The sequence below is a fragment of the Chenopodium quinoa genome, unplaced genomic scaffold (genome assembly GCF_001683475.1).
Source record: "Chenopodium quinoa cultivar QQ74 unplaced genomic scaffold, ASM168347v1, whole genome shotgun sequence".
Taxonomy (NCBI): Eukaryota; Viridiplantae; Streptophyta; class Magnoliopsida; order Caryophyllales; family Amaranthaceae; genus Chenopodium; species Chenopodium quinoa.
This window is the reverse complement of record NW_018742204.1, coordinates 20,119,953-20,131,639: the sequence shown is the minus strand read 5'-3', so window position 1 is coordinate 20,131,639 and position 11,687 is coordinate 20,119,953. Positions and strand designations below refer to the sequence as shown.

The 11,687-nt window shown below is 35.5% G+C and overlaps 1 protein-coding gene across 2 annotated transcripts; it reads left to right on the top strand.

The window, feature by feature from the left end:
- The first annotated feature begins 200 nt into the window (after positions 1-200).
- Positions 201-11,366, top strand: LOC110722127 (alpha-1,4 glucan phosphorylase L-2 isozyme, chloroplastic/amyloplastic-like). 2 transcript variants are annotated; one of them, XM_021901391.1, is made up of 15 exons: positions 201-905; positions 1,708-1,937; positions 2,175-2,276; positions 3,136-3,312; positions 3,493-3,768; positions 4,212-4,483; positions 4,772-4,889; positions 4,995-5,414; positions 5,512-5,664; positions 6,889-7,017; positions 7,363-7,599; positions 8,292-8,368; positions 9,385-9,571; positions 9,786-9,986; positions 10,916-11,366. In XM_021901391.1, exons 1-15 carry the CDS (start codon positions 704-706, stop codon positions 11,030-11,032), a joined length of 2,898 nt encoding a protein of 965 aa, XP_021757083.1. In that variant the 5' UTR covers positions 201-703; the 3' UTR covers positions 11,033-11,366. The 2 variants fall into 2 exon arrangements, with proteins under 2 accessions (XP_021757083.1, XP_021757075.1); XM_021901383.1 differs by having other exon boundaries at positions 203-905; positions 1,702-1,937.
- Positions 11,367-11,687: the final 321 nt, after the last annotated feature.

Genomic DNA, 11,687 nt, shown 5'->3' with positions numbered 1-11,687 from the left:
CACGGATCTAATCAACACCAAGGCCGATTAACATACGATATTAAATTAAAATGGCATAGCCCCACAAGAGTTTTCATTAGCACAACACAACACGAGTGGGAAATGTCATTAACTATGAATAAACATCATTTTCAAAATTTAGCATGAGCACAAGAAGTCAACCTACTTAATACTGTAGTGACTAATTTGCAAATAATTTAAAAACTATTTAGGAACAAATTGACATTAAACGATATAAAAAATAGGCTATATATGTTATGCATAGGTTCTTTTTATAAAGATCAGCATAAGCTGAACACAACACAATTTTTTCTTAACTCATTCTAAAAGCGACTCGCTACAAGACCCACGACTACTAAAGTGACGACTTAAATACCAACCACAAGTATAACCTTGTATTCACTTCCCTAAAAAAAATAAAAATAAAAATAATAATAATAATAATAATTTCAAAAAACAAGTAGCTTAACAAGCGTCCAGCATGATAAAAATGAAAAGGACGAAAATAAAGAAACATGTGCTAATATTACATTTTGGTGGTGTTGCTCACATAGTCACACTACTCAACTACCACTTGTAGCACTGGTTACTCACTTTCCACCCTACGCTAATCTTCTATACGTCTCCCTCTCTCTCCCTCTCTCTCTCTCTCTCTCCTTCTTCATTCTCTATCAATTTCCCCTAATTACTGAGAAAGAGAGAGATGCAGGGTTCATCAATGGCGGCGAATTCCTCTATTCCGACACCGATTTACTCCGATTTGCGTCTCAATTTAAGGAGTTTTAATCCTTTGTTCATCAATTTCCGAATTTTGCCGCCATTGAAGCTTTCTTCTACAAGGATTTTCTCGATTAAGAATACTGTCAGTGATCAGAAATTGCAGGACCCTGTCACTGATGATCAAAGTATTTCTCTCCTCTCTTTCTTAATTTTTTTTTTTTTAATTTTACTGTTTTTTTTTTATAATTACTATTTGCCTGATTTTAGAGTTGTTTATAACAGATTAATTACCATAATTCAAAATTAATTGTCGCATTGTAATATTGTACTGTACGTATATTAGATTTTTTTTTTTTTTTTTTTCCTAAAAGACGCTTTATGAATATTATAATAGTTAGATTATTCTCATGCTTCGTTCATTATTTAGTTATAGCTATCATATTATAAAGAAAAGTGTGTTGGAAAGTCAATCATAGTAAAATAGAGTATATTAGAAAATGTGACATACATCAGTGACTACATTATCTAGACATGTAAAATCGGACGTGTTAAAATCGTATATTATATGTGACTATTATTTTCCGATAGAGGGAGTTTATCTATAAAATCGGATATGTTATGTGTTTGCATTGGGTGCTTATGAGCAAATGACCCTGTACGGTACATAATAGGCTCTCCTCTTGCTTGTTTCAGATTAAATTAAAATGAACGTGATTGCTGAGAGTTTCTTTTTAACATAATTGAATAGTTGGTGATCTAATCTACTGTATTTTGCAACAAGAAAGTGTTTTTGAATCTGTAATAGGCCTACTAAATTGATGTTTGCTTCGTCGCTTGTACCTATTAATGGTTGCTTTTACCCTATGCTCATAATATACAGCGGTAGTGTTCATCTTTTGACCTCTGGTGTACTTGTCCAACTCTTCCACGCGCACTGTATTAACAGTTGTTTTCGATGTTCTTGGACATAACTGTTGTCAGTCACAGGTCCTGAGAATTCTTTTGCTCCGGACCCTGAATCAGTTGCTGCAAGCATTAAATACCATGCAGAGTTCACTCCCTCCTTCTCTCCTGCACAATTTGAGCTTCCCAAGGCATTCTTTGCCACTGCAGAAAGTGTTCGTGACATGCTTATCATCAACTGGAATGTTACATATGAATTGTATCAGAAGACAAATGCCAAGCAAGCATATTATCTGTCAATGGAATTTCTCCAGGTTCATTTTGTTTTCTTGGACTATTTACTCCGGAAAACAACTCATAGTCTTCTTTTGTCTTGCAACTACTGAAAACATCTATGTTTATCATAATATGTACCCCTAAATAAGAACTTGGGCAAATGTGCAAGCAGATTTCCAACTATAAATTTTGCTTTGAATAATTGAAAATATCTATCTTGAACTTGTATTACTTCTGATATTTTGTATATTCTCGATGTGTTTTTGGTAGTGTAGGGCAGAGCTTTGCTAAATGCAATTGGCAACCTTGAGCTATCAGGGGCTTATGCAGAGGCTTTGAGAAAGCTTGGATATAACCTCGAAGCTGTAGCCGAGCAGGTTCCTTCACTACATTCTATATTTTTAGCATAGTGTTTGCTGTTAATTTCTTCATCCTTTTAAGCTAATTACTTCATAGCAGGAATTTTAACCTCTATGACATGTATACATCTGACAGATAACAGTAGAATCTGCTTAGTGCTCGGAGTGATATCTGCATGCATTTTGGAACTTTTGGAATTAGAAGTTCAAATAGACTTGACTTGATCAAAAAACTAAAGTAGAATACTTGGTGTTTACTATGTTATACTAAAAAAAAAAAAAAAATTCCTTAGCGAAGAAATTACAGTGAGAGGAGAATTTATTATGTTCCTGAAGTTTTCATACTTATCTCATGATGGTCTTGTTCCCTGAAGATAGATGACATTCCATTTGATACGAATCTTGAAAATTGCTGATTGGCCTGATTGATTTTCACAGAAAAAAACATTATATTTGGCACATCAATATAATTATTTCACACCCACACAATATGATTAGGTGAAATAAGCACAATGTATGGTACCATAATGTTTACATGGAGTTTTTCAGTTTTTATTTTAATTTTTTAATTTATTTGTTTATAAATAAAAAATGCATACATATATATCAAATTGTTAAGATAAGGAGATATGCTACCTTCTCAGCATTGTGGTGGGGCCTTGAAAAAAAGTCACAGCTGCTGATGATTTGCTTCCATGTATGTAGATAGGACTGACAGAAGATCATTATCTTTAAACTGAAAATTCAAGTTTTCAACAAAAAAGCAGAACGCTGTATAAGAGGCACTAGTTAAACTGGCCAATGTGTGAGATACATGTATCTTCTTGAAAATGCTCTCTTCATTTTACTTACTGGGGTCTGTATCAATATCTCACAGGAGCCAGACCCAGCATTAGGCAATGGGGGACTAGGACGTCTTGCCTCCTGTTTTCTGGACTCTTTGGCTACACTAAATTACCCTGCATGGGGATATGGACTCAGATACAAGTATGGGTTGTTTAAGCAAACCATTACAAAAGATGGTCAGGAAGAAGTTGCTGAAAACTGGCTTGAGGTATGGAGTACTTGTTTAATTTCATCCTTTTATAATTGTTCCTACTTTGACATAGCTTCAGCTGGAGTGCTTGAATGGCAAGTTATTCATGAGTTCCTTATGAATGACCAACTAATAGGCTCTTTCTTTTTTCTATATAAGGATTTCTTTATCTACTGACTATTTAAGCATTCCGTTCAGATGGGTAACCCCTGGGAAATTGTAAGAAATGATGTCTCCTACCCAGTGAAATTCTATGGCAAAGTCATTACCAGGCCAGATGGAACAAAAGAATGGGCAGGGGGAGAAGACATAAAAGCTGTTGCCTATGATGTTCCCATTCCAGGTTATAAAACCAAAACTACAATCAATCTTCGGTTATGGTCAACCAAGGTTCCTTCAGAACTTTTTGATCTACGTGCTTTTAATGCTGGTGAACATGCAAAAGCTTTCGAGGCAATGACGAATGCAGAGAAGGTTTGTAAGAGATTGCTACTTGTTATGTATTACCAACTACAAGTTCACTGTGTAGCTCTTTGCATCAATAAACATACTATATATTTTAAAATTTTTGTAGTTGTTCAATCTGCTAATTCCATTATTGACATAGATCTATTTTTGTGAAGGAAAAATGCAGGAATGTATTTGCACCCACTGTTTCAACAACTTGATGCTTTCTTGACGTAATTTTATGTTTAATCACTAATATCTCTGTAGTAATGCACAGTACTACAAATTCACATAGAGTAAACAACTCTGTAGTATTTAGTACATATTCACATAGAGTAATGAGCTTTCAGACAGCTGTGTGGAAGTCTAAATCCTGTACTATCAATATCTGTGTTTTTAACCCAACAGTCGGCATAATATTTTCCAATCGACTTACAAACTATTCTGTCTTTTGTTTTATACTCGAGCAGATATGTTATATACTATATCCCGGTGATGAAACACTTGAAGGAAAAACTCTCCGTCTGAAGCAGCAATACACATTGTGCTCTGCTTCCCTTCAAGATATTATTGCACACTTTGAGAAGAGATCAGGGCATCCTGTAAATTGGGAAGAATTTCCTGAGAAGGTTGCCGTGCAGATGAATGACACACATCCAACACTGTGCATCCCGGAGCTCATCAGAATATTGATGGATGTTAAGGGTTTGAGCTGGGATGAAGCATGGAGTATAACACAAAAGCAAGTCTTCTATTTGCCCTCTTCATTTTTAATTTTTCCTTTTCAGAATAATTTGATCGTGCATTGTCTTAGGGCGTGGTAAATTACCTTGTGCATGCCTAACAACGATAAACCAATATCTGGATGAAATGGGGAATCTAAAGTAGATGGGTGGGTGGATTGGAAAGTGATAGTTATTAATCTACTAGGTTTTTCTTAAACTTTACTTGTTCTGTTAGCAATGATTCACCCTCATTACAAAACATGCATAGTAGCACAATCCTTATTAGTCTCTGACCTATCCTCCAGAACTGTTGCATACACAAACCACACGGTTCTGCCAGAGGCATTGGAGAAGTGGAGCTTGGAACTCATTGAAACTCTGCTCCCTAGGCATGTTGAAATTATAAAATTAATTGACGAGGAGGTAATTCTAAAAGCATTATCTGAACACGACATAATATTCACTGTCCTTGTACAGATTATCTTTTTATGTACTCTAAGTCTTGCTTTCTCGTTCCTTTCTTAACAGCTTATAAATACCATAATAGCTGAATATGGAATCAAAGATCTTGGCTTGCTTCAAGAGAAGCTAAAACAGATGAGAATAATAGACAACATAGAATTACCTGCATCCGTGTTAGAATTGCTTGTTAAACCACAAAATGGCTCCGTTATGACTCCAACTGTAGAAGATGAAGCTCCTAACAAAAATGAACCTTTGGAAGAGAAAGAATCATCCGAAGCACTTGAGAAGCCTGTAGAACTGAAGGATGAAACTGAAGTATTATCTGTTGAACAGAAACAGCAGCCTGATTTCAAACCAGACCCAAACCAGCCAAAGGCCATTCGCATGGCCAACCTCTGTGTGGTTGGTGGACATGCAGTCAATGGAGTTGCTGAGATACATAGTGAGATTGTAAAAAATGATGTTTTTAATGATTTTTATCAGGTGAATAGCACAAATAAAGCACTAATGTACATTTTGTCATACGATGTAAATGAAGCAATACTTTATCTGACCTTGATGACTGGTTTTTTTGTTGCAGTTGTGGCCTGAGAAATTTCAGAATAAAACTAATGGTGTTACCCCTAGAAGGTGGATACGCTTTTGTAACCCTGCGCTGAGTAAAATTATAACCAAGTGGACTGGATCAGATGACTGGATTTTGAAAACTGAGAAGCTCGCAGTACTGAAGAGGGTAAATGCAAATAGCTTTTTCTTGAATCTTGATGGTTAGATTGATTACATCATCTCAAGTAAATAGGACTTTATTAATTCATTTGCATGCAGAAAATCACACTAAGTATATACCGGGAAGGCTCTTCATCAATAAAATATATTAATTGACTCCCTGCCTATGGGTAGCTCCATTAGCTTCATCTCTTGCAAGAACAAAGTAAAGAAAGGACTAACTAGCCAGATGACAATTCTGGACCATGAAGTCAAACTCAATTGTAATCTCACCATTCTGTTTCATTGCATCCACCAACATAAAGTCATTGCACTATCAGACTTGAACACATATTGAGATAATACAACATCAATTTCCCACTTAATAGTCATGTGAGTTTGCATGCAGTCATACGAGCACTTCCACAACCCCTCATAGCACCCACTTACTCTGCTGGAGCTGCAACATGTGAGTTCACCCTTATCGCCCCTTGCGATCATACCCAAACCTGTGTTTCTTCATTTTATTTATTGCATCATGCCATCATATAATTCCCCTTTTCAGTGCGCTCTCTGTAATCTGCATACCTGAATACATACCACCTGCCTTCATAAAATAATATCATGGGGGCCTTATAAATGGTACCCTAAGATAGTGGTTAGAAAATTGTGACAAACAATGATTATATCATAATAATTAATATTTATGACCCAAAAAATCTGAAAGTTATAAGATGAGGAAGGAAATACAATTGGGATCTAGATGTTCATTGAGATTATTACCTAGGAACATGGGTAAATGTTATCCTACCTGTCATTTATCATCCCAATACTTCCCAACTCTTTATAAAGCTCATTATGCTAGTCTGTAGGAGAACAATGCATTGCTATGTGTGGCTTGCATTGCAACAGAGATTATCAATCACAAGATAGAAAAAATAAGAAAATGACATGATTTCTTAGCAACCATTATAAGTGTGTTGCATCCATCATACCTCTGATTATCCCAAGTTCACTAACTTTTTATTCAAATGTGGAAATGCCCTTGTTCTACAACACCTGCCTCAACAGCCTTTAAATGGATGTATGTTTCACTTCTGTAATGAGTCGGAGGATGCCTCTTATCCTGGATTTCTATGAAAATTATGTATATTGCTCCAATGTAGATAGCTCAAGCTAATTGTTGATTTCTTTTGTCATGTTCAAGAAAGTGCTGCTAGCTGCATGATTCAATTTTTGTTGTTGTCTCCAGTTTGCTGATAACCTGGAACTTCAATCTGAATGGAGGGAAGCAAAAAGGATCAACAAAATGAAGGTTGCAGACTTTTTGAAGGAAAAAACCGGATATCTTGTGAACCCAGATGCGATGTTTGATGTGCAGGTCATTTTTAGATGATGGAAGTATTTAGTCATTAATTTATTTTGTAGCTCTAATGTTCTTTTTGTTTTTACTGAGAAACAGTGATGTATGTGATAAAGCATGCATTAGAGTTACTGATTGTCTCGAATCTTGTGAAACCTCTCTATATCAACCTAAGCAATCTGAAAAATTGTTTATCCTAGTTGATGTCAATCTCCTGTATATGTAAGACTTGTTAAGTCTTTTATCTGGAAAATTACAACTTGATTCCATCCTAACCCACCAACATGTATTGTCTTATTAATTATAAAATGCTCAGTGGTTACGTGCATGTTTTAGTGATTGTTTTCTTGGTTGTTTTCTCAGGTGAAACGTATTCACGAGTACAAGCGTCAACTATTAAACATTTTGGGTATTGTTTACCGTTATAAGAAGATGAAAGAAATGACTCCCGAGGAAAGGGCTGTAAGATATGTGCCTCGAGTGTGCATCTTTGGAGGCAAAGCATTCTCCACATACGTCCAAGCCAAGAGGATTGTGAAATTCATCACAGATGTAGCTGCCACTGTAAATAATGATCCTGAGATTGGTGACCTTTTGAAGGTACTGTTACAAGTTGTTCATTTATTCATTCATTGTTTTTGTTCATTCTGCATATGCAGTCACATTATCATATAGATAATTAGACACACAGTACTTTTTAAAGCTCCCTGAACCTTGATACTTGTGGATTTTATAAGCTAGATCATTCAAGTGTTCAATAATCCATGCCACTTTAGCTAGTGAAAAAGCTATATGCTACGGCATCCAAGGTCATCAATGACTAGTACATATTCATATTAATCTTTTGAGTTTATTGGCTTGTGCTTTTGGATTTATATGTAAATATTTAAAAATGGATCATTATAGTGTCTGTGCTTTTCTTTTTGGTGTATGTAGTAGATGCACCATGTTTCTAAGATTGAGGGTGATAGGTAAACTATAAATAGCCTTACTATTATTACAGGGATGAATGATGCTCATCTGACCTTTCCTTCACCCTGCCCAAGGCAGAAGCCTTTTTTGAGCCATTGGGAATTGGGACGATGTAGTATAATCTTGCACATTGGCAAACTGGCAGTTCAAAGTCATACAGGCTCTTCACCTGCTATTAATCTTTTACTTGCTAAGTGATCAACTTAATAGTTCTCATCTTGTCAGTGTTGACTATGGATACACTGTATTGATCATTTTCTTATATCTGATGTTCTCTTTTCTCTCTCTAATTCAGTTAATTACCACCAACTTTCTTTTAGGTTGTGTTTGTTCCCGATTACAATGTTAGTGTTGCCGAAGTGCTTATTCCTGGAAGTGAGCTGTCCCAACATATAAGGTAATTTGATTTCACACCTCTTAATTGATCTCTGAAACTCTCAGTTCTCTTTTATGAATACTCAGTAAGATCATTTAAGAGATTTTTTGTTGGGAGACGGGGATGGGTAACCTTCTATTGGTCTCCCTAGCTCAACCTGCTACATGAATAGAAGATCTTCATAAAGGTCTATTATTTAATCACTAGCTAGCCAAGCATGATATAAGAATATAAGTTGGTTTATCTCGTCGTTGTTCAGCCATTAATGCGACATCCCAAAAGATGATGTGTAAACTTATACTCTTATGCATTTTTTCCGTTTGTTTGTTCCACTCAAGTACCATTGAATTTTTTTTTCTACGAGAATTTGAAAAGGATGAGTGGGGTGCAAGAAAAGGTAGATAAGATAAGAGTAGGCTAAGGGTGGGGGAAAAAAAACACTACAGTACAGAAGGTGGTTAGAAAATAACGAGAGTAGTTTATATTCTAGACTTTTAGAGCTTCTCGTTGGAAAAGTCCCCATAAAAGCAACCAATTATTCAAATAACCAACTCGATTACCTGTGGCACTGTATCTTTTAGCAATTGTTTCTGAAAAATGAAAATCATTACATATTGTTGGTCCAGTTGACAGTTATGTTCCTCGGATTCCTCAAGTTGCCATGTTAAATTTTAAACATATCAAAATGGGTATGGACTCTTGACAACATTTTGGACCAAAATTACAGAATATTTTTCATTAACTATTCAAGTCTGACATTTGGATAAGTACCAAATTAATAGCTGCTAGTACCTAATTAATAGCCGCATAACATTGGTTGACAACAGTTAATAATAACCTTAGATGTTTCCTAATGATAAGTTCTGTGGGGAATGTGGCAACTTTCAACCTCCTATTTTCTTGAAGGACGAAATGTACTGCTGGAACAAGGCCAGTGGAAACAACAATATGAACTCTGATGTGCCCCTTCAATCTTGCCTATATTAATTTCCCATCTTAATGTACTGGCTGAACTCTGTTGATGTATGATTCTTCAGTACTGCTGGAATGGAGGCCAGTGGAACCAGCAATATGAAGTTTGCAATGAATGGCTGTATGTTGATTGGCACTCTTGATGGAGCTAATGTCGAAATAAGGGAAGAAGTGGGAGAGCACAATTTTTTTCTTTTTGGCGTTGAAGCTCATGAAGTTGCTGGCCTTAGGAAAGAAAGAGCTGAGGGGAAGGTAAAGTAGTGCATACTAGCATATACTAGTATCTTTTTGTTCTTCTGATCAAATATGTTAACTCCCTTTTCCATTCAATATCACTAATATATATTGATTTTTAATACTACCATTGGTGACTTGTCAAGTTTCTCATGGAAAAGAATATGGCAATAGTTTTAAAATTCTTGGAGATCAATTTTTCAAGCAAGTGATTTGTTTCTTAATTTTGCAGTTCGTGCCTGATCCACGATTTGAAGAAGTAAAGGAATTTGTAAGAAGTGGAGTATTTGGTACATACAACTACGATGTGTTAATGGGTTCACTTGAAGGAAATGAAGGATATGGCCGTGCAGATTATTTCCTTGTTGGCAAGGACTTCCCCAGCTACATAGAGTGCCAAGAGAAGGTTGATGAGGCATACCGTGATCAAAAGGTAAGTTTCTACAATTATGTAATTGAAAGCAGATCATTTCTAACAAGCATCTTATCAGATAGATATTTAATAGAGGCCATAAAATATTAAAATGGTGTTACCCTCCCTGATCAAGTCAAGGAATGTCTCCATAAAATGCACCCATAATAGGCAACCATGATTCAGGAGTCCTTATTGAACTACTCTCTGAGGCTTTGTCATGAGTGGATAAGATCAAACATATAACTTAACTCTCCCCTTCTCTTAGAAAGGTCATGAAATAACGACCTAGTCGATCTATGCCTTTCCTATAAAGCTTTACCGGCGATGATCAACGTTTTGTAGGGGATATAAGATCGTGTCTTCGTATCCTGCCACAGAAACAAGTCCTGTGAGACATTATACGACTTGTGATTATGGTGAGACTTTCCAAGAAATGTTCTGTTCCTCCCAATATCTTTAAAGAGTCCAGTCCCTACTTGTAAAATTTAGAATGGTTGTGGTGTACTTAAAGAGGTGTGGTGGTACATTAAATGTTTGTGATGTATACCTTCCTTATGGATTATGTAATCACATTAACTACTTTAGGATGTTTAGAATAAATTGCCACATTTCCTAAAAGAATAATGAAAAAATCCTATAATAAAATCACAAGGACATGACAAAAGGGCTTATCTATTGTCTGTAAAATCATGTCATATCCGAAAGGAATTGTGATAATTTTCAGACGGAGGTAGTATATGCTTGTTTATGGTTGTGGTAATGTAATCGTGTGAGCTTTGTGATGATACCTTAAATGTGAAATATCTGTGGTGGTATGGTGTTTGGGATAGAAAATTCAGATTTGTCATTGTTGAGGCTGCTGATATATATCAATAGAATTAATTAAATTTCCATGCTTATTTCACACCATCTGTATCTGAATTTACGAAATAATATGCTGGAAGCAGAAATGGACTAGAATGTCAATCTTGAACACGGCTGGTTCGTACAAGTTCAGCAGTGACAGAACGATTCACCAGTATGCCAGAGACATATGGGGGATAGAACCTGCTATCCTGCCATAGACAATATCGGCAATTGCAGTGAAGCACTTCATCTGTATTGGAACATTTGTAGTTAGTGTATATCTTTAGAAGTCATGCTCCATCTTGTTCTTATATTTTGGTCGAATGTCGCGTACTCACGTAGTTGTAATGTACTCCGTAGTATATATAGCTGTAAAACTAGGAGGCAATAATAAATACTATGTATAATTTAGGGGTGACTTCTTACTTTAAAGATAGCTTTATAGCAAAATTCAATATGGATTTAGGGATTGGTGTTCGACATGGGTATGTATCTAAGTGTATGACTTGGCTTAATTGTGATTTTATTTTATTTATTTATTTATTATTTTTATGATTTTAGTCCAAAATAAAGTGTCAGAGTGACTACACTTATGTATTGTGTTGAGAATGCGATAAAGGTACTTGAGGTAAAATGAAGAATTTGAGCAACATCGATGATGTACAGTTGTACACACCACATGATAAACTTATCCTTAGAAAGGTGTCGTAACATTTAATTAATCAAGGTTTTTACATGATTGTACATTAGTTTTAGTTCAAATATAACTAAGTCAAAAAGATGCCTTTTTATTTTTCTTTTTTTACTTAACACGATGAACAATTTAATTTGTCACACGTATCAAATCTATAAATTGCCTTTTTGCCAAGATTA

Coding starts and splice junctions, on each gene's coding strand:
- LOC110722127 (XM_021901383.1), top strand. CDS start 704: ATGCAGGGTTCATCAATGGCGGCGAATTCCTCTATTCCGACACCGATT. Junction 2,277..3,135: donor TCGAAGCTGTAGCCGAGCAG/GTTCCTTCACTA, acceptor AATATCTCACAG/GAGCCAGACCCAGCATTAGG. Junction 9,572..9,785: donor AAGAAAGAGCTGAGGGGAAG/GTAAAGTAGTGC, acceptor TTAATTTTGCAG/TTCGTGCCTGATCCACGATT.